The sequence below is a fragment of the Citrus clementina genome, unplaced genomic scaffold (genome assembly GCF_000493195.1).
Source record: "Citrus clementina cultivar Clemenules unplaced genomic scaffold, Citrus_clementina_v1.0 scaffold_3, whole genome shotgun sequence".
Taxonomy (NCBI): Eukaryota; Viridiplantae; Streptophyta; class Magnoliopsida; order Sapindales; family Rutaceae; genus Citrus; species Citrus x clementina.
The window spans coordinates 38483856-38506283 of NW_006262339.1; the positions used below are offsets into that span (position 1 = coordinate 38483856).

The following is a 22428-nucleotide window of genomic DNA, read 5'->3' on the forward strand; positions in this document are numbered from 1 at the left end:
TCACTTAACCATACGATAGTGGCAAATTTGAAGTAAAGCATTTCTCTCGGAGTTCTAATATATATTTCCGCATATGTTTTATGAAAATTAGAACTAGTAATAAGCTACAACTAAGTGGGTCTTCTGGGAGTGAAACTGGAGCTTAAGAAATTGAAGAAACAAAGCTAATGGAGAAGTAAGTTCAAGAGGAATATCAACAGAATGACAAGGGGCTTCGAATGATGAGTTAGGGTTAGGGTTTTCATCTCCTCTCTCCCTCTCTCTTTTCTCTTCTCTTTTTCTGTGCGTCAGCATTTCTGATTGGCCTTTTCCCCCCTTTTCTGCATCAGTTTTACCTTATTTGTGCAAATTCGCTCTTACTTTGCAACATCGGCATTATCAAAATCAAAACTCACCATTTTTTCCCAAGTATTTATTGTCAAATTTGTAACCATCACTATACATTTACGTATTCTCATGTAAAGCGATTATCTTTCTATAATTTTTTTTCTCCCAAGATTTTAATTAATGACATTAAAGATGAAGAATATTAATATCTTCTTTCGTTTGGTATTATATTCTTAAAGAACTCTATTTTACAAATTGCTACTTTTGTTTTAAACTAAAGATATCATATCAAAAATAGCATGTAAAATAGATAGGTTCGGGTAACATGGTAATGATAATGATTTCGAATGGGTTCAAGTCTTCATCCCAATAAATCAATAAACGGGTTTGAATATGTGTAATTTAACACAATATGATACGAAACTGCAACGCATGATATGCATACTTCTGCCAAATGCCAAGGCCCTACGCAAATATCCAACTCTTATCATATCACCGTTTCGTATAAATGATACTTCAGTAATGCTATACTTACTCTTGATACTTGTATACTCAAAAGTAAGTAACGTATTAAATTCTTACGTCTCCTGATTTCCTTACTTATCCCCTTCTACTTCCTTTATGATTACGTTTACCAGCATTATATTTTATTTATTGAGCTTTAATTTATCATTTATATTGCCAAAAAATTGAATTTTATTTGCATTCTATACATATATCATTTTAATTTTTTATTTACAGTTGTTAACAAAATCATGATGATACAACACACGCAAGAGCAATTTGATTGAACTTGGGCTGCCTACCTTGATAATATGCTTTTTCATATGAATAAAATTCAAAATATGGAATGGAATGGTGCATAATCTGAAAATTAAGTTTGCAAAAGAACAAGTACATGATCAAATTTTGGAATTTAATTTGTCATTATAGTTGCCAAAATCTTTGCCAAATTTACCAATGAGAAAAGAGATGACGGTGAAAATTTTTGTTGAGAATCTTTCTTATCCATGAAATTATTTTTATTAAAGACTCCAATTCACCACTATATGTATAGTTATCCATGAAATTTCTTATCCATGAAATTCTTAACTCTTGAAATGTTTAGGATGGTTTTAACTCCTAACCAATATGTAAATATGTAATCAAATACTTGATCATTTTAGTGAAGATTTATAGTAATTAGTTTGTCTTCCATATTAGTAGTGTTAGTTCTATAATCATAAATTTGGACAATGGGCAACCGATTTAATCCCAAATTAGAAAATAGAACTTTGCGTGTCGCATAACTCATTACCCACATGTGATACCACATCACATAGCATATGGCACACTGGTCTTGAGAAATTCTAAAATGAATCCGAGATAATACGACAAACTAATGTATATATGAGGTGTGTAATTAAATTTAATACAACCACTATATGTATAGTCTCATAACACTACTTAAAAATCTCTCCACATATCTACTCCTTCGTCTAACCTACTTCCAAACCCGGAACAAGAGTATCCATATACCTGGTTTTGGTTATTTCTAAATTCCTAAATTACCGTCTCCTTCTTGTTCGCAAAGTTTTGGTTTTTTTTTTTTTCCTCTTTCCCCAAAGATAAGTTGTTACTGTTGGCAATGAGCTTAGTTCAATTCCGATATATGGTTGCGAAAATGTCCTCGAATTACTGTGCGAATTTTTTTTTTTTTTTTTAATTTGTAAGTTTTTGGAGATATTTGATCTCAAATGATTATGGCCACATGACGCATTCACCGTGGAAAGAGCTGCTCCCGATAATCTTTTTAATTTGCAATTGACTAGAAATTAGTTTATTATTGACTAATTTGATAGTTTGTCCTGCGTTTTATATGCGACGTGATTAATTAGTTCTGTGCCGACTGCCGATGGTCAGTTTGGTTTAGGCGTTTATATTCACGGAAACGAATGCCACTACATGTTTCATTAATTACAAAACTACCATTCTACGCTCGCTTCAATAGTTCCAAGTATATCTCCATGACTATCGGGCGAAAGAGAACAAAAGTCCAAAGCAGATTTTGAAGTCTGTAGCCGACTTTCCCTGCATTCTCCTTCGCTCCCTCGTTCAACTTTCCCGGAAATTTCTCGATTTGGTAAGAAATGCATACTTCGCTTCTACTTCATTGTGCTCTCGCTCTTCTAGAAAGTTTCTTCCGTATGGCTGATGCAAAATGTAAAAAAATTGAAACTCGAATCAAGCTCTGAGATTCAAAAATTTTTTGTTCTCCTTTCCTTTGGTTTCTCAGCTACCAAACAGAAAGAATGTCTCGCTCTTTGCTGTTACACGTTTGTTGTTATAGTTATGTTGTGTAGGTAATTGATTCTGTTATTTGATGTGAAGTTTTTATCCAAAATCTTCTCTTGTTTTTCTTTTTTTCTTCTTCTTTTTTTTATCCGTTGTTGGTCGTTGAAATGTTGTCTTTCGGAAGATAACAGCTGAACGTAAGATATCTTGATTGTTAGGACTTAGACACAGATGAGGAACAAAGGAGATGAGCAATTCTATAGAAAGCTTTCAAGGAAGGAGCTGCAAGGTCTGTGCAAGAAATATGGTTTGCCTGCGAGGAAATCGAGCTCGGAAATGGCGAAATTGCTCGCCTCTTACTTTGAGGTTGTTTTCTGAGCCCATTGATTTTCCTGCTGTTGTCATCTGTCCAGTTCATTATTTTGTAGTATTTCTTATATCTGTCACTTAAGTGCCTTTATGTAGCGTTTTGGCTGATTTCTCATGATTGTGGTATCTGCAATATACGATAGCATTTCTGTATTTTTTTATTTGCTCTTATTTCTGCATATTAATCACTCAAATAGAATTTTTTTTTTTTTAATGTGATCTAAGAGTTTCTTTTTGAGATGCAAATTTACTACATGTACAGAGACTAGCTAGTGCAACTGCATAGGAGTAATACAGACATTAGATTGTTAATACCCCCTGCTATAATTGGTGGATCTAGACTGATATCCTAGATTTGCTGATGTAAGCAAAGTGTTATACGGATCTTTCTTGATGGCCTTACTTTACTTGGAAGTTGTTAATTGTTTATTGGAGCAGATCTTCCCCCATTTGATTAGGTTGCATTTATATGCATGAGTTGATTTTTAGAGCGTGGTGTTGTGTTTCAGAATCAAGTGGAGCCTTACAAATCTTTGAGAATTCTAAAAATTTCATCCTATATGAAGGAGACTGGCACTTACTAATTAGCGATGAGTTTCTTTAGGATGTTTTCTCAAAATGAATTGAGGTTGTGCTTAAAAGGAAAATCAGTTATGAAAGAGATGTCATTGGAAAGTTTCGGCACTAATTGGCAAGATTTTGGCATGCTTATCTCATAAACCTCAGGATGCCTTCAGTTGACTTACAACGGATGGTGGAACATGAAAAAGTCGGCCCATATTAATGCTCATTAAGCTGGATGGCAATGCAACTTCATAGTCATGACATCTTATTACTTGTCTAACAGGAATCCCCAGACACGATTTTGACACTGGAGTTCTTTTATTCACAAGTTTGAATGAGTTTGATTGGAACAAAGTAACACGAATATCTCCGGTATTAAGTCTATTTCCATCAGCTGGCCGGTGGGAGCAAGAAGTTTGGGATATGTTTGATATCCCCTTTTTTTGTGTATGGCTAAAACAGAGAACAACTATAGATATTTCTCAAGCTTCATGTTACGTTTCACAACTTACCTGTTTCATTTCAATTTCTCAAGTTTCACCCAACTTTGACACTTATGGCAGCAACTGTAGCTATATAGACATTGTACCATGGCAAAACTTCATTGTATTAGAACTCTCTAAAACTTTTTTTCCCCGCGTGGATAACCCATTTCCAGCCAAGTTTCTTGACTATATTTAAATATCTCCCATTGCTTATGTGACATGCTTCAAGTATGAGATTATTTCTCGAGACTTCCATTGCAGAAGCATGTATTCGAAGTATCTGCAGTGTTATCACATTCACTAGGTGTAATTATTGTTATTGCTTGATATTTTAGTAGGAGTATGATTGAGCCAATGGGAATTGACTGGTGATTTTCTTTCTCAACCTTTTGATTTGTTTAAGGTAGTACAATCTTGGTCTACTCTGCACCAAAAGCTCTGGTTTTATGTGTCCCTGTTTTAAGCTGCTTTACATGGCTTCTAATCTTTCTTCTTCTTCTTCTTTTTTTCAACCTTTTCTTTACTCTTCGTTTTCCTTTTTCAAAGATGCCCTAGCATGGTCTCCAGTGAGCTTGACTTGCTACCTAGGCGCTCAGGCTTAAGTTTGATAGTTTTAATTCGTTGAGGATGAATGAGCTTTCGTTGGGCTTTAATTAATTGTAGCAAATTGAGTTGCTCGGTGTATTACAGTGCTGTACCAGAATTTTTCTATTAATAATTTCGTATAGATTTGATATGCACTAATGTACCCTGTTCATATTTATGCCATATCTGCAAATCTTATCTTCCTCTGGTTTTGGGACTTTTACGGAGCTATGAGATTGTATGAAAAAATTACTTTTGTTCAAAGTATGCTATTTGCATGGATATTTTTAGACAGCGGCTGCATCTACTAATCGTCTTTGGCGACAGGATTCACTATTTTGCCTGACCTTTATTTTTGCATTTCATTATTTTACCAGAAGCTACAAAGTGACTGTTTCAATAATCCCTGATATTTTAAACATGAAGTTGCTAAATCTGAATGGAAACCAAGCTGGATGTCATATGTACATCTTAGTCAGCACGCTCTACTTGTTTGTCCAAACTGTATTACTTGTTATGGGAATTTTGTATCTGATTTCATTTTGTAGGCTTGCTTCCTAGGTCAATGTCTTTCTGAACTTTTTTTTTTCTTCCCTTTTTCAATGAGTTGGAAAAACCTTCATTGATGCCAATAATCTCACTGTTCTGATATCTGACAAATTTTCAGAATATGTGTTCAAAGACTACCGGAGATCCACTTATGATCACAGGACCGCTGCATGGTGCTCCATTTTGTTCTTCGGTTGTTGCTGGAACAGGTGGGTATTATTTGGCAATGGCCTAGAGAGTCTGTGTTTCAAATTTCGTAAAATTATTTAAAAATCACAGTTATGGTGTTATCATTGATTTGTAGTAGGATTGATGTAGAAAATAAACAAGTTATTGCTTGGTTTTTTTTGCAGATAATAATGGCTTCCACTCCAAATCTAGAGAAGAAGGAAAGATAGGATGTTTTTCTCATACTGTTAGAAGTAATGAATTGGATCGTTGTATCGAGGATAAAGCTTATGATAAGGTTTAATTGTCTTCCTACATCTTTTTGTCCTTCAAAGTTTATTACCCAAAAGTTCATTGACTGGAATATAGAGTTGCATAGGCCCTGCATGATGCTTCTTTTTTCTCCTTTTAACCTGCATGATAAGGTTTAATCTAAACGCTTTATGTATTTTCCTGTGTTTAATTCATATGTGGGTTATCCTTTTGGTTCTATGAGAAGAATCCATTTTTTTTGCCCCTTCATTTGGAAACAAGAATAATTGTTCCTTTTCCTAACTCAAACACGGAGAAGCATTACTTGACCCCAACTGTTTTCGAACTTGACTGCAACTGCTTTCCACTAACTATTTCCACTAACTATAGAAAAGATGCTAAGGATTACGTAAAAGTCAACTTATCTCTTCTGTAAGAAATAGAGAAATGTTGTTGACTCTTATTACATGGATTATTTTCATATGAAAAAGAAGAATTTTCTATCTAGTTGTATTGCTGCTTCAGTGGTTTTCATTAAAATTTTATGCACCTGCCATTACAGGAAGGTGTGGGTTGCTCGATGTTGTTCCAGGATTTGTCAAACTCTCCATTTCCTTTTCAATGTGATAGGAGTAATTTCAATAGTAAGGAGTGTCCTACAACAAAGATGTGTGAGAATTGTTCAGGAATTGTAGGAGATGGCCGGGTGGAGAATATGTGTGGCATTCAGCATACAGATTTAAATCATTGTCAATGCCCTAGAGAAAATTCATTGTCTTCCTCTTCATTGGAGTTCTATGTCCGCTCAGAAGAAGGGATTAAACTTTGTGTTGATTTGAGTTCTAATCCATCAGACTGGATTAATAAGTTGAAAAATGAGGTTAACATTTGTGAAAACACTAGCCATAACAAGGCTCCTAGTTTTCATCAGGAGCTGGGGCGCCTTGGAGAGAGTAATAACCAGAATAAAAGTTCCTTTCTGCGGAATGTAGATGCCCGTCAAAGTAAGGATGGTAATGTGCAATCCGAGTCTTCCCCAAGTATATTAACAAAGGAAAATAAAGATGTGGTGCTCAATCATCCAGAAGGGGGAGACGGATCTTTAACTTCTATTGCAATAAAACCAAGTGGCTTGGCTGTGGTTTTGTCAGAGCATGTACAGGAAGATCAAGGAGTCGTGTCATCTGAACCAAATTCTGATGCACGTGACGGTATTCATTCTTGTACTGACGATAATGGATGTGTGACAACTATTGAATCAGATGTTATTTCTCCTAGGAAGGAGTTAGCTGGTAATTCTACTGTAGATACATCAGATTGTCCAATAAGTCTTGCCTCTTTTGAGTATCAGAAGCCCAGTAATGAAAATTGTGAGTACTCAAACCAGGAGAACAGTTGCAATCTTGTGAACTCTCAGTTGGCAATTGCTGGATGCGCAGCAAGCAGTTCCGGAGGGGTGCCACCGTCAGAAACTGAGATACAACAGAATGGATTATCCATTCCTCATAAAAATGGTGAATTCCTGGATTCAGTATTGCCTGGAAATACCGAAACAGAACAAAGTGGATTTGCCAATTCAAGTGAGCCTGATCTTGACATTTGTGGGACTATTTTGCCAACACCTGCTGAAGAGTTGGTATAGCCCTATTTTCTCTACTTCCCTGCTGGAATGCTACTGCTATAAATAAATTAAATGCAGTATATTTACTATAAAGTAGACTTGACAACTAGAGGTTTTCAAATTGTTCGCGTGCCTGTAATAAGGTTTCTTACGTATTTGTAGCACAGGTTTTATAAAATTTTTGGAATCATGATATCCTAATGTTACATGGTGTCCTATTCCACATTTTAGATTTCAAGCAATAAAGCTGAACATTACATTAAAGATAAAATCTAAAAATATTTGTCTGATTTTACTGTTTGCAATTTGCAATATTGTTCCTCACATGGTGGAGTTTTGGGGAAATACAACGTTTGAGATAGATATATCAGCTGAAAACAGTGGTTTTACGTCTTCAGGGTTGTGATTTTTGTATGAATAATAATCATTGAAAATAAGGATAAAAGCTGGGTTCTGAATCAACCTTATGTACTTTTCTTCTCATAATATCATTAACTCTTCAGCTCTGGACTTAATTACTTCATTTATTTGCTAAGAGTTATCACTGACAGGACAATAGAGATACTATTGCCTTTCTTCCCTCCCTTTCTTTGAATGAACCCATACTCAAAAGCTGTAAGATCCTATGTGACAGCATAAACCATGATCCAACAGTGTATGTTGGCCGATGGCCCTGTTTTGTCAGACAACAATATCTTTCTTGTTCTAACGTAATTCATAAAGTGGTCACAGATTGACAGCTCCCAATAACTCAGTAGTTGTAATAGCATAATGCCTTCTATATTTTCTTTTCAATGTCTTTATGATTGTTGCAAATTGTAACTTTATCATATGAAATTGGTCTCTCTTGTTTTATTAAGAGATTAACTTTATGCATGACATCTTTACTTTGCGAAACTTATACAGGACATGCTTTGTACAGATGATTTATTGTTTATGATGTTATGTGTAGAAGTTTCATTATCTTGTTATCCTCTATTTTGGATATATTTCCTTTTCATGCTACTGTTTGATGATCTTGAACCCACTTCCCCTCCTCACAAACAAGGAGCAATACATTTAGCAGGTCAACTAATTATTTTTGCCAGAAAGAGATGATTCAATTAAAAATTTATTAGTTTGGTCTGTCTCATTAATTTTGCTTCTAAGATATCTAGATATGTGTTGTATTTATACTTGGTATAATCCTCGTGACCACTGAATTGCATTTATATTTTGTTGTTTGCAGGAAAGGAGCAAACTTATTGATGGAGGGGAGGACTCAGAGTAATTTTTCTTCTTAGTGAAATTCTATGCTCTATCATTTTTTTTTTCCTGTAATGATCTGAGCATCTGGACAAATAACTCCATCTTTATGTGCATGTATTTGTGTCTTTCAGATCCTCACAGTTTGACGACTCATTGGAGAAAACTTGTTCAAGTCTTGATAATATGGAATCTGACAAAGAACTTCTCAAAAAGAGGCCTCGTATAGAGAACAATGATCAAGCTGACCATAGTAGACCGGATGCAAAGATTTTAAGAAGCATAAAGAATATGGCTACGAAGGTCCTTCGTAGAAGGTCCATGCGGCTGGTCTCTAAGGTTCTTTCTTGGACTTCCCTTTAATTGTTCTATTGCTTACATGACCTCGTCTTGATTGGTTTGCATAATGTTTAAGATAACACTATAAGGATGCATTAAATAGTTTGAGAAGCTGCAGATCGAGTGTTACCTTATTTAAATGTTAGCTTTTATAACTAGTAAACTACTCCCTTAGATAGCGTTTTGGGTCCTGATTAGAGCAAGATAACCAATCTTTGGTTATCTTGAGAGTATAATTGATGAAAAATCCTTTGAAAACTATGAAGCTAAAACTTAGATTGGCATTGAAGTCTCATCTTGTATATGAGGACAATCTGAGTTAGCCTGAAGCTGCATTGGAGTTGTCTTTCCACTCAGCAACTAGTTTTGGAGTTGATGCTTTTGTATGTCGGATTTCTGTTTGAGGAGATTCCCCCCCCCCCCCAAAAAAAACCAAAAAAAAAAAAAATGAATATATACCGCTTGCCCCTCATTAGGAGGGTAAATGGCAGATTGTGATTTCAGTAGGGAGGAAACTGCATTAGAGTTGTGTCTTTCCTCTCAGCAGCTAGTTTTGGAATTGATGCTTTTGTATGTCCGATTTCTGTATTCTTTTGGATCAAAGACAACAGCTTGGAATATTTCTGTGGTCTTCTGAGCTTCATATTTACATAATGCTCCGATTCAACACTTCAACTCTTTAATTTTAGGCAATTTATATGTATTTCGTTACCTTTTTCCTCCCTCTCTCTGATATTTTTATGAAAACATGACTAAAGGTTTAAACCCTAATGCTGTTATCCTGCCTCTCCCTTCTGGTACAGCAGTCTAGTCTTGGAGTTAAGTGTCCCTTTGTCAATGCCCACTGTTTTTGCACCCGAGGGATTTGTCAACTGGCCTGGCCTGTAATTAGCTTCCGCATCTGTATGATCTTGGGGTTTGATTCCTCTATAGAGTCACCCAATTGAAGACTTGCAATGAGTTTTCCTGTTTCCCATAGATAGGCAGGGGCCAAGGTATCAAGTTCAATGAGCAAGTTCAGGCAATTTGTAGATTATGGCAGCAAAAAAGATGGTGGGAGGGTTGGGGGGACCTACTTTTCTGCATCTAACCAGTACAAATTATAATAATAGCAAACTGGTTGACTTGGTAGTCGAGGAATAAGACTTGCTGCTGCATCGGTTGAGATGGAGAAGATTTTGATTGCCTTTCATACGTTGTAACTTTTCCTGAGGTCCTATGCATTCTGATCTGTGAAGTTTTCAATTTAACTCTGATTGTATTATGGTTTTGGTTTTAATGATATTATTGTTCTTTAAGAATTATATCTCTATTATTGGATTGTTTTTTTTTTTTTTTCCCAGTGTCTCTTTATGTTTCTCTTTAAGGAGATCCGCTTATGGGATGCTTGCTTATATTTTAGTTTCCTGTAATTTCTGAATTATATGCTCTAATTGGCCTACGTGATTTATTTTGCTTGCTTCATATAGTGTCTACGCCTTTATCAACAATTATCCTTTCATTTTCCAGTGAGTCGATGACCTGCATGCGTGCCGCCTTGGGTGACATAATGTCTCAATTATTTAAAAGCTGGGATATAGACATAATGTCTCAATTATTTAAAAGCTGGGATATATATGGTAAGTGTGAAGCTTTTATGCATACCTCTTTAATGAAATTAATGTTTGTTTCCATTGTTTCTGTATAACATTTGAAAAAGTAGGAGTATTAGACTCAGCAGAATAAGGAAAACGACTTGATTTCAACAACTTGTGGTTGGCTAATTAAGAGATCATGTTTAAAATCATATAAATTCAAAACCATAACAGTTTCTGGGATCCATATTTGATACCAACTTCATTTCAAGGGTAACTTTCAGGAACTAAGATACAGTATGTGCCTTTAAATTCTATTAATCACGTGGGATCATTACGATGTCTTGCTTTTTGTCACCCCACCCTTATTAAAAACTGTCTTAGAGGCATTCTAATTCGCAATCTTCTTTAATGGTGTTGATATGCTGCAGGTTTATACAATCTTTGAAGAGTAGTTAAAGTGACAGAGATGATAAAATTACCAGGTTTTTCTTCAAGATGCTTTATTTCCTTAGAACATTTATATACTCTCCCTCTGCAGTGACAAAACCAATTTATTATAAATTAAGAAAATAATTATAGAAAAAATAGTTGTTCCTTGTAGTTACTTAGTCTTGTTTTGGATTGTTTTGAAACAAAACTACTTCTTTATGTATTCATCTAGGCTTTATTTTCTATAATTCTTTATTTAATGTATATCTGATAACATTACTAAAGCATATTGACGATGGCTACCATTTATGCTTTGAACTGTTTTTTTGAACATAAATTAATTTATGTAGTATTTATATTTCGGATTAGCAAATGTGTAATTTAAAAGTTGTGAAATTAGAAATACATTGGGATTGTGTAAAACTAAATATGGCAGAATTTATAAATTTAAATATAAAAAATTTGTTGGGAAAATGGTGAACACTCTCCCCCCAGTGTTTTATTAAATTAATCATTTTCTCTCTCATATTTTAATCTGCGAACTTTCTTGCTCTAGGGTCAGAAATATGATTAAAAACTTTTTTATAGATCAATTGTTGACCATTATATAAGTAGTTCCCAGCAATTAATCAATTAAAAATTATAATCGTAAGCGTCTGATTCTTGAGGTGAAATAATAAAAGAAAAGGAATCGAAAGTTAACATAATCTTTGAACTCTGAAGAATCGTTGATGAGTTTTGATATACCAAAGGGGAAATAATTAATTTTGACAAACAAGGAGAGATCTTGATTAGTATCTGAAATTATTCAGAAAGTATATTTTGTTAAGATTTTCTCCCATTCCTACTTGAGGCTCAAAGAAACACATGTGAATGATCATCATTACTTAAATCATTCTTAAAACTTCATAAACAAGTCATTCCTGTGGCTCAAATATTGTCTACTATTTTGTTATGAATCTTGAGTAATTATGCAACAACGGTTGGTGTTTGTAGTTTTACTTTTACACGTCTGAACTTCTATTGCAGTTAAAAATCTTCATAATTCAAACCTTCTATTAAGATTATGAACAGCCTTAATGAAAAGTGATCCTTACATGAGAGTTCTGCATATATTTTTCTGAAATCAAGCAAAATCATTTATAATTAGGTGAAATATTTAATTATAAAGTGAATTGTTTTCATTGGACATCATTAATGATGAAAAATATTTATGGCTGGTTCGAAAGCCGTGTGTCGTCCGGTGACATGTCCAAAATGAAACTCGGGCTCCAACAGTCGCAATAATTAGAATTAATAATCACATCATGTCCCTCTTGAGGAAAGAATTCTTATTGGTGTATCATAATTAATGACCTACATTTTTCATATTAATTCTTCACTTCAAGTTATACAAAGTCTTAATTCTTTGTGGGGCTCAAGGTCAAAGTTGGTCTTTCCGATTCATTGTCGGCAGAATTAAGCTCAAGTTTTCTCCTCTTGGTTATAACAAATTATGCGTTTCTCAATATATATATACGTATATCTGTACGTGTGTTGTTTCAAGCAAATGAAACATGAAAGTTATATTAAAGTACCATTAAAGAGTTGGGTGAAATTTTGTGACTTCTGGGTGATGAGAGTGATTTTTTTTTGTTCCATTAACTCATTATCTTTTTAAATTCGAATTTGGATGGACAGTTAAATAAAATTGTTTGAAAAACAATAGATTAAAATCCCAGAAGTTTAAAAAAAAATTAAATATATAAATTAACTACCTTCCGAAATTGATATATTTAAATTTCGAATTCAAGTTCCATGCCTTGCTAATCTCGTTTTGTACTAATCCAAAAATTACATTATTGGTCATGACATCTTGAAAAGCTTTGAACAATAATATATTAATATATATATATATATATATATATATCATAGAAACTAGAAGAGTTAAAATAAAACATGTCAAAGAAAGCAATCACTAAAAAAAAAAATAGTATGTGGGTAGACACCATTCAGAATTAATTGCTTAACTTAAGGAAGTTGTAGTGAGGACCAAAGAGAATGTAATTGGACAAAAACAATATATAACCCATGTGATTTATCCTTTCTTAAAAATATTTCTCTCTGCAGTTTGTTTTAAGGTAAAAGTGACAGTTTGTTTGGATCTGTTATTTTAATTGAAAAAATATGAAGTTTTCACACCAGTTTTGAGTATAGCTTAATTAATTAATAGAAAGATCAGATCAACATAAAATATAAAATCCCAAGAAGCATAGATCACACTCAAATATATGTGAACAGCATTAAGAAATGGGTTAAAACAAAGATATGTAATAATTAATGTGAAATGTCAGTTTCAAATTTATGAACACCTCACTATGCATTATACAACAAATGGGGTGGTCCCTACCCTTTTTGAATAGGTACGTATTTTATTTTTTTTTAACTTTTCTTAGAATACTGCTAAAAAATTCTTTAAATAAAATTTATTTATGATTTGAAGAGTTACATAAAAATAAAAATAAATTAAAAATTTTTTAAATGAGATTTTTTAAATGAGGTTGTTCTTTTTTCTCTTTTTAATATTGAAGAGGGAGAAGTATAATATCATTTGAAGAGTTCTTTTCATTTACAATTTAATATTATATTATTTTTTATTTTTGAAGAAGAAAAGTATTATAATTATTATTATTTTAGTAGAGCAAAAAATTTGATTAAAATAATATAAATTTACTTGTATTTGAAGAACCTTTTAGGAGGAAGTTTACTTTTTCATACCTCTATTTACCACATAAATAAACAAATTAGTATTTGAAGAGAAAAATTAGAAGAGTATTTTAGTGATGCTCATACTTATTTTAGACAAAGAAGACAATATTCAAGGTTTTAATTTTACAAAAATTGAGTAAAATTTATTTTTTATATATTATTATATATATATATATTATTATTATATATATATAAATTTCAGAAGGGTTTAATTGGAGCAATTTTTAATTCAAAAGTAGAAGAGAATTTTGTTTAATTGAATTGGAAACTTTTTCAATCAGAAAGTTCACTTTGTGGGAATTAATTGTTCGTATGATGTTAGAAAGAAAAGAAAATAAAAGAAGAAACGTATCAACAATTGTGATTTGCAAAAAAAAAAAAAAAAAAAAAAAAAATTCACATATTCTTAAATATGTAAGGTATATAAAGTTATCAAATTAGCCGCATCAACAGATTATTTGTTATTAAATAAATTGTTGAAAAGGTATTTTCTTGAACAATTTGTCCTTTCTATTTGTCAAAGTGATAGTAAGGTTTAACTACTTTTGTGCTGAAATTGTGTTTGTCAATGGGATGGTAAGATTTAATAACTAGTGTATGGTGTATAGCTCTCAATTGGTTAGTAATTTATTGCTAATGGAGTTCTTTTCTTTTGATATTAAGATGGCCTAATTAAGGAACATCAGAGTTAGAAATTCTACACATTTTGTTTAGTATAACTAATTACACAACCATCTAACTTTGAATTATGTCATAACTCTTGGCTATCAAAACATTGTTCTTCCCCTTTTTTTTTGTTGGTGAGGGAGAAAACCATCAATCTAATTGTAATTTATTTATTTATTTTTGAGTGTTTTATCTCTACTTTATATTAGAGTTTTTTTATATGTGAATTTTATCCTTTTTTTTAACTGGATTTTATTCCTACTTTAATTGTAGGAGGTATTTTTTTTTTTAAATTTTAAAGTGTTTTATAAATAGACTGAAGTGAACTTCTTTTTTATTAAAGCCAATATTTTCACTATTTAGATCTTTTTTTTTTTTTTCAGATAAACATATCTTGTTTTGATTGTTATTTCTTTTTTAATCAGAGTTACTTTAATTAATGAGATGTGCACGGGCACAAATCAATGATGACCCTTGCTAATAAAAAAAATTTGTTACCTATAATTCATCTTCTCTAGTCTCTCATTTTGAGGAGACTACAGAGAATCCATTTTAATGTGTTTGAAGCTTTATGTGCTATTGAAATAAAGAAAAAAATACGGCTATTATCATCACTTAAAAAGAGCGAGGTCGGTGTGATTTTACTACTCTTTTAACATTATATCAAGTAGTCACTCTAAAAGAAATTTAAAATCAAATTATTGGAAATAAAAGTTGCGAGCTCAAGACAACCATTTTGGTTGTTCTTCTCTTTTTAAATTCATGCATGGAATATATGAAGACATAAGGATGACAAAAAGTTTTAAATGCATGTAAGAGGAGAAAATAAATACACAAGAAAGCAAACCAAAAGGACACATGCACATACGTACACACTTTAATTTTCATGCAGATACTAGCCAAGCCAACAAAGAAAGTAGTAATTTTTTTCCAAAAAAAGAAAAAGAAAAAAGAAAAAAAAATTATTATTATAGGTTGGCCAAAGTTTGCTGTAATACTTCCTTGCAGGCATGAAAACATCAAATTGCATTTACTTCTCATTTAATGTCTTCAACCACACACTGCCCATTTTGAGAAGCTCCACTTCCATGCACATTTATTGCTCCCTCTCTTTCTTCCCCTCTCTTCCTCCCTTTCTCTTTCTCTCCATTCTTTTGCTTGCATCAACATTGACATTACACTCCAAGCTTCAACTACTACCACCACCACCGCCACCAAGAATCAAAGACTTATCCATAAGCACTTTCATTAGAAGTGCTTTTCTGTAACTGCATGCAAACCAAGAGAGATGAAACTAAACTTTGATGGCAGAGGTTGCAGTACTTTCTTGATCCAAAGTTGTTGATATCTAAAGTTGTTCTCTTGTGGTGAAAGTGAAAGAAGCATAGTTTTTTTCTCAAATGGGTTCCGGAAAAAAACGCAGCGAAAACTTTTTGCTTGTGAGACTCTGTGGAGCTTTTTGATCTAGGTTTGGTACGCTTGGCTGTATAAGTAAGCCTTTTTCTTTTTTGGTCCCCCTAATGGTCACATTTTATCATCCACTGCCTTTTTATACATACGAAAGCAGTTGTTCATATTATTTGGTGCAAAAGAGAGCACGTCGATGGAGTTATATTGCTGTTATCGCTTTTAGATGGTAAATTTTCTTCTTGGTTTAAACAGAAAGTATGCAACTTTGGTGCAGTAAAAGAAAATAGTGTGGCTGGAGTGGGTTTTGTATTCTTTAGATAATTAAGAGAGGTTTGTGTGATGGGAAATTTCAGTTTTGTGGAAGGTGATTGGGTTTTGAAATTTTTGAAGACTGGATTTGTTGTGCATTTTTTGATGTTATCTAATTTATTGCGCTTAGTGAATGGTCTAGGCTCAATGTCTTCAATTGCTATTTCTTATGGTGAAAATGGTCCTGTATTCTGTGGTTTAAAGTCAGATAGGTCTCATCTTGTCACTTGTTATGGATCCAATTCTGCCATAATCTATGGAACTCCTGCTCATTTCCCGTTTATTGGTCTAACTGCGGGTGATGGCTTTGTTTGTGGACTATTACTGGATTCTAACCAACCTTATTGTTGGGGAAGCAGTGGTTATATTCAAATGGGAGTTCCTCAGCCTATAATCAAAGGAGCCGAGTACGTGGAAATAAGCGCAGGAGATTACCATTTGTGCGGTTTGAGAAAGCCTTTAACTGGAAAGTGGAGAAACTATTCATATGTTGATTGTTGGGGATATAACATGACTAAGAACTATGTATTTGATGGCCAGATTGAATCTATTTCAGCTGGTTCTGAGTTCAATTGTGGATTGTTTTCACAGAACAGAACTGTTTTCTGTTGGGGGGATGAGTCTAGTAGTCGAGTCATTAGCTTAATTCCCAAAGAAATGAAGTTTCAAAAGGTTGCAGCTGGTGGTTATCATGTTTGTGGAATTTCAGAGGGACTGGATTCTAGAACCCGTTGTTGGGGGCGGAGCTTGGACCTTGAAGAAGAAATTTCTGTGGCTTATTCACGTCAAGGGAATGTTGATTTGCCTCCAAGTGATCCAATGCTTTCTATTGTAGGAGGAAAGTTTCATGCATGTGGAATTAAGAGCTATGATCGCGGGGTGATTTGTTGGGGTTTTATCATCAAACCAAGCACCCCAGTTCCAACTGGCATTAAGGTCTATGAGATTGCTGCTGGGAATTATTTCACTTGCGGTGTTCTGGCTGAGAAATCAATGCTTCCAGTTTGCTGGGGTAGTGGGTTTCCTACTTCCCTCCCTTTAGCTGTCTCTCCTGGGCTTTGCAAAATGGCTCCTTGTGCTCCTGGTTATTATGAAGCTAGTCAAGAAAACGCACCTTGCAAGTCCCCAAATGCCCATGTCTGCATTACCTGTAGCAATGGTTGTCCTGTTGAAATGTACCAAACAGCTGAATGCACATTGAAATCAGATCGAGTATGTGAATATAATTGTTCAAGTTGTTTCTCAGCTGAATGCTACAAAAATTGTTCTTCACAATTCTCCGATGGTCTCACCACCAAGAAGAATGAAAAATTTTGGTCAATGCAATTGCCAGTCATTATTGCTGAGATTACCATTGCAGTTTTCTTGATAACTGTTGTGTCTTTAATTTCTATTTTATACGTACGATACAGGTTAAGGAACTGTCAATGCTCTGGTAAAGCGTCAAAGTCCCAGAAAACCAATGGTGCTGGTTCTCCATATCAGAAGGATAATGGCAAAATCCGTCCTGATTTCGATGACCTTAAGATAAGGAGAGCTCAGATGTTTACTTACGAGGAACTTGAGAGAGCCACTGGGGGATTCAAAGAAGAAGTGGGAAAGGGAAGTTTCTCCTGTGTGTATAAAGGGGTACTGAAAGATGGGACGGTTGTTGCGGTTAAAAAAGCCATAGCAACTTCAGACAGGCAAAAGAATTCAAAAGAGTTCCATACGGAGTTAGATCTCTTATCAAGACTAAACCATGCTCATTTGCTCAACCTGCTTGGCTATTGTGAAGAAGGTAGAGAAAGGCTTTTGGTTTATGAGTTCATGGCTCATGGCTCCTTGCATCAACATCTTCATGGAAAGAACAAGGCATTAAAGGAGCAACTGGATTGGGTTAGAAGAGTAACGATTGCAGTTCAAGCAGCTCGTGGTATTGAGTACCTGCACGGTTATGCTTGTCCGCCTGTCATTCATCGAGACATAAAGTCATCAAACATTCTTATTGATGAGGAACACAATGCTCGAGTGGCTGATTTTGGTCTCTCTCTGTTGGGACCTGCAGATAGTAGTTCTCCATTAGCCGAGCTACCAGCTGGTACCCTTGGCTACCTTGATCCCGAGTACTACAGACTTCACTACCTCACAACAAAATCTGATGTCTACAGCTTTGGTGTGCTACTCTTGGAGATCCTTAGTGGTCGAAAAGCTATTGACATGCAATTTGAAGAAGGCAATATAGTTGAATGGGCAGTTCCTTTGATCAAATCAGGAGACATAACTGCAATTTTAGATCCGGTCTTGAAGCTTCCTTCTGATCTTGATGCCTTGAAGAGGATTGCAAATGTTGCTTGCAAATGTGTCAGAATGAGAGGTAAGGAGAGGCCATCAATGGATAAAGTGACAACAGCGCTTGAACGTGCTCTTGCACAACTGATGGGCAGTCCTTGCAGCGAGCAACCAATTTTGCCAACTGAGGTTGTTTTAGGAAGTAACAGAATGCACAAGAAATCCTCACAAAGATCATCGAACCGCTCAACCTCGGAAACTGATGTAGCAGAAGCCGAGGACCAGAGGTTCGAATTTAGGGCTCCATCATGGATAACGTTCCCCAGTGTTACTTCTTCCCAAAGGAGAAAGTCCTCAGTCTCAGATGCAGATGTTGATGGGAAAAATTTGGAAGCAAGAAATATGGGCAATGCCGGAAGCATCGGCGATGGATTAAGGAGTTTGGAGGAAGAAATTGGACCTGCTTCTCCTCAAGAAAACTTGTACTTGCAGCACAATTTCTAGGATGATCTTAAAATGCATTTTGCATTCTTGATTCAACATGATATTGGTGGTTGGTAAATTAACCAAAAAAAAAAATGTAATTCTCTCTGGTATTTGTGCAACTACTGCCATCAGTGATATGACTGCCCATCTTATTTTGTGTTAGCGCACATATTGAGACCAGAATCATGCAAAATATAATTCCATATTTAATTATTTCAAGGAAGATAATAAACAAAAAAGGAAAGAGAAACATAGAAAATTTTAACTCGTGTGATCAAGTGATGACATATCCATAAACTAGTTGTTCTTTATACACGGTTATGAACAGAAAAACCAAAAAGAGAACTTATATACAAATATACAACATCTGCAAACACTATGTATCCTATCAATTTATGTAGTGAACTCTGCTAAATCTGGTGGTAAATAAAGATGTCTACAAAAAATCTAAAACTAAAACTGCAAAACTTCATGGCTGGAACTTCGTCTGCCTTTCAAAATGCTTAAACAAACTCTGCTACGAGGGAAAACAGTATAGGCGATCTTGTCCCAGAACTTTAATCTTTTTACTGGGTATTTGCTAAGGCAACTCAAGCTACATTATTCTTCCTAATGTGTTGCGGAGTAGCAATTGGAGCTGTGGCTTACTGAAAACTAATCTTTGATATGAAGGCCTAACTCCAAAGGGATGGGTTTCTGAATTGCGTAGCTATTGCATCCAATAGAAACCTGACAAGACTTTCCCTCTGAACTTCCTTCTCCTTCTTAACATCTAGATGACGAACCTGGACATAAAATTCAATTGCTACATTATGATGAACATTAAAATGGCAATCAGGAGGTATTAAATACATAATTCCAGGATGTTTATATTTTCAGGTTCAAATATAAAACTTGAGTATATTAATTGTCATTGTAACATAAAATAACAACTATATATGTCATATATTTTCATTGATCTCTTCATAGCTTTTATCCATAGAGGAGACCTGCCAAGAATATACAAACCTGCACTGAGTTTCCAAGTCAACTTGGGTGTTTATTGTGATGAAGGTCGAATGAGTATGTCTTATGTTATAAAATTGGTCATAAAAGATTGTTATCTTCTTATGGTCCTCAGGGTAAATTTCTAAAGAATTGCAATAACAACTTCAGAAACAGATTGTCAAATCAGAATTACCTTAACTAAACCTTTCTGAGCACCCGTGTCTGTAAGTATAACAAGACATTTTATGTCATGCTCGCTTGCATACTCGTACTGCTCTGTAAGGCTTGGATCAGGTACAGGGACAAACTGAGCCTGATAATGATAAGTAAAAGATTTATTAAACCTAGTATTCAGCAAGATGTCCAAAAAAGCAGGAGCACACAGAAACATCAGAAAGTATAGAGATGAGCTCTAAAAGGTTTAGATCTACAAGATCTACACAAATTATATCATCTCCAAACAAATAGCAAACAATAAAAATTCATAAAACTACCCCCAGGCACCTACCCAATTTAGAGGTATGAAGAAGAAACTTAAAGACACTTTTTGAGAAGCTAGCATGGCTTACTTCACCAGACTTCTTAATAACTGACCTTAATATTTTCTTCCCATAGTTCAGCAACTAACTCCATGCGCTCAACCAATAAGCCACCTCCTCCTCTTGAACAAACAAGAACACTGGTGCCAGCTTCATTTCTGAAGCAATAATCAGAAAGATGATAGCCCAAATCTTAAATGAGAACACTAGAAGCTTGAAAAGGTAAGAAAGGAATAGAAATGATAGAAAGTTAAAGAAAATGCACCTGACAGGTTTAAAATCAACTGGATAATGTTGAATTATTGTCTCCAGTGCAAGGCTGGCCCCAACGCCACCTGGAGGATTTGTTCTCTGAAAGAAAGATGAATAAATAAATAAGGAAAAGTTGAAAGAGATATAAAATTCATATATTTCACATTTAAATTATTTATCTCAATGTGGCCTGTGATTTACTAAATTTTCTGTTCTGAAACTCTGTTTCCATTAGAATCTGGAATTTCCATAAGGTCAAAAACTATGTTCACAGAAAAACAGCAGAATAATCAAAGGACCTTGAAATCCACGATAATAATATCACATAATCAGATAAGCTACAAAAGCAGCTACAAACATTCAGAGAAACATGGAACGTTATCTAAGTAAACTTCAGAGCAATTTTAAAAGAAAGCCACGAATAACATGAATTGACATTCAATTATCCTGTTGATTTCAATCCAAAAATGAAAAACAAAATAAGAATAATGACTGGACATGACCCTGAGTCAGTGAAAGATAAAAGGAACTCAGTATACTTTTTCTTGCACTGGCAGCATACCAAATGCATGCAACTATTGCCTTGTCTATTGTTCGAGTGAAGGGTGCTTATTCATTTATTATTAATGCTGATGTAAAAAATAGTAGGAAAGAGAACTCACAGATGCATAACCTACATACTCGCGATCCCACATTCGATGTAGTAAATAGTCATAGCGACCACCTACAGCAAGCAATGTACCTTCAACAAGTGTTGCAGGATATTTCTCCTTCACTGAAAAAACCTGGACAGCGAAAATTGAGTTTGGTTGAGGAAATACACACAACGGTGAATTATTTCTTTATGTGCTTATAAGATCTGCGGAAATAACATACAGAGAACATCTGATATATAACTGATAATAATCAATGTTCAATTACAGCTTGACTGAAATGTTTAAAGGTAATTAAATAGGCTCAATCAGATTATGGATGCAACATATTTACTGATATATAGTTTACTTTTTAGCACTTAATATGTTTTGACAAAAGAGTTCCAACAAAAGGCGTAAGAAGATAAAAGGAAAATCACCAAAAATGGCCAAATACTTGATCCTCAAGGTCCAGACTTGATAAAACTAACACAGAGACACACACACATAGAGGGCACAATCTAGAGATTTAAAAAATAATGTGGTATAGGCAGAATATAATCAAGATCAGGCAACTTCCAGGCCATGCTTAGGACAAGCAAACTCCAAGGTTGTCAAGCTGGGCTCTAATTTCATACACGTACAGTTTAGCAGCAGTTACTATCCTTCAGATATATACCGAAAATACCTATTGCAAACTTTCTGGTGTGCAGCGGTTAAAAAAGAATGAGTCCGATTTTTCAGTATAGGAAAATTTAGGAGAAAGAGGGAGGCAGAATGGAACAAATATAAGTATTTAACTTACCTGAAAGAATAAATTTCTATGATAACTCTCAATAGGTGGCATTAGCACATCTATATAAATATTTTTTTCAATCCTCCAAATTCTCAAGTAGCTAAAGAGATCAGACAGCTCATCCAGGGCCTTGCGAGTAGGTTTATCTGCAATGTGCAAGATAATGGATGATAAGAAAAAATTTCCTCACACAACAGTAAGAAAAGTGCACCTTTTTTTTTCTTTTTTCTGTTGTCAAAGGAAATGAAATGTCTTAAAATAATACAAAAAGTACAAAAGTCAACCAGATATCCAATAAAAACCAAGATCCATCTAAAGAAAGTGGTAGCTAAAGCTAGATGAAGAACTTTATGTATGGACATAAAACATTTTTGTATCTGTGCACCTAAAGTAAGAAAACCCCTGCCCTTCAAGAAGGATAATTAGAAAGGTAAGAGAAAGTGACATGAAAGATTACCAGCTGGTAAAGCACCCCTCAACCTAGGAAGGGCCTGATCTGCAGCTCCACAAAACCTCAGACCAACAGTCTGCAGCCTATTACAACAGAA

General features: G+C 34.4%; 3 protein-coding genes across 9 annotated transcripts in view; 2 read left to right on the plus strand and 1 right to left on the minus strand.

The window, feature by feature from the left end:
* Positions 1 to 1799: 1799 nt before the first annotated feature.
* On the plus strand, positions 1800 to 11026 carry LOC18046496. 7 transcript variants are annotated; one of them, XR_002906483.1, is made up of 9 exons: positions 1800 to 2449; positions 2820 to 2967; positions 5272 to 5362; positions 5507 to 5619; positions 6136 to 7209; positions 8423 to 8460; positions 8574 to 8778; positions 10288 to 10397; positions 10784 to 11026. XR_002906483.1 is itself a non-coding variant. In XM_024188631.1 (9 exons), the coding sequence occupies exons 3-9, from the start codon at positions 2833 to 2835 to the stop codon at positions 9723 to 9725; spliced, it is 1800 nt and encodes a 599-aa protein (XP_024044399.1). In that variant the 5' UTR covers positions 1800 to 2449; positions 2603 to 2669; positions 2820 to 2832; the 3' UTR covers positions 9726 to 9804. The 7 variants fall into 7 exon arrangements, 6 of the variants coding, with proteins under 6 accessions (XP_024044399.1, XP_024044404.1, XP_024044400.1 ...); XM_024188631.1 differs by lacking the exons at positions 10288 to 10397; positions 10784 to 11026 and adding exons at positions 2603 to 2669; positions 9582 to 9804; XM_024188636.1 differs by lacking the exons at positions 10288 to 10397; positions 10784 to 11026 and adding an exon at positions 9811 to 9993.
* A 4242-nt stretch (positions 11027 to 15268) lies between these two features.
* LOC18046497 (serine/threonine-protein kinase-like protein ACR4) lies at positions 15269 to 18857 on the plus strand. Its single transcript, XM_006442971.2, has one exon. It carries the CDS (start codon positions 15948 to 15950, stop codon positions 18690 to 18692), a length of 2745 nt encoding a protein of 914 aa, XP_006443034.1. The 5' UTR covers positions 15269 to 15947; the 3' UTR covers positions 18693 to 18857.
* Positions 18858 to 18948: 91 nt separating this feature from the next.
* LOC18046499 (eIF-2-alpha kinase GCN2) overlaps positions 18949 to 22428 on the minus strand; it is a 23398-nt gene continuing 19918 nt past the window's right edge. The window contains exons 23-29 of the mRNA XM_006442973.2: positions 22338 to 22419; positions 21890 to 22026; positions 21115 to 21237; positions 20466 to 20551; positions 20256 to 20358; positions 19855 to 19974; positions 18949 to 19459 (exon numbers count right to left, since the gene is read on the minus strand). Of these exons, the coding sequence (XP_006443036.2) occupies positions 19349 to 19459; positions 19855 to 19974; positions 20256 to 20358; positions 20466 to 20551; positions 21115 to 21237; positions 21890 to 22026; positions 22338 to 22419 (762 nt within the window). The 3' untranslated portion in view covers positions 18949 to 19348. The remainder of the gene's footprint in view (positions 19460 to 19854; positions 19975 to 20255; positions 20359 to 20465; positions 20552 to 21114; positions 21238 to 21889; positions 22027 to 22337; positions 22420 to 22428) is intronic.

What these genes read in the sequence shown, in the direction of transcription:
- LOC18046496 (XM_024188631.1), top strand. Translation starts at nt 2,833, where the DNA reads ATGAGGAACAAAGGAGATGAGCAATTCTATAGAAAGCTTTCAAGGAAG. An exon ending in TTCGGTTGTTGCTGGAACAG is followed by an intron (nt 5,363 to 5,506) that starts GTGGGTATTATT and finishes TTTTTTTTGCAG; the next exon opens with ATAATAATGGCTTCCACTCC. An exon ending in GATGGAGGGGAGGACTCAGA is followed by an intron (nt 8,461 to 8,573) that starts GTAATTTTTCTT and finishes TGTGTCTTTCAG; the next exon opens with ATCCTCACAGTTTGACGACT.
- LOC18046497 (XM_006442971.2), top strand. Translation starts at nt 15,948, where the DNA reads ATGGGAAATTTCAGTTTTGTGGAAGGTGATTGGGTTTTGAAATTTTTG.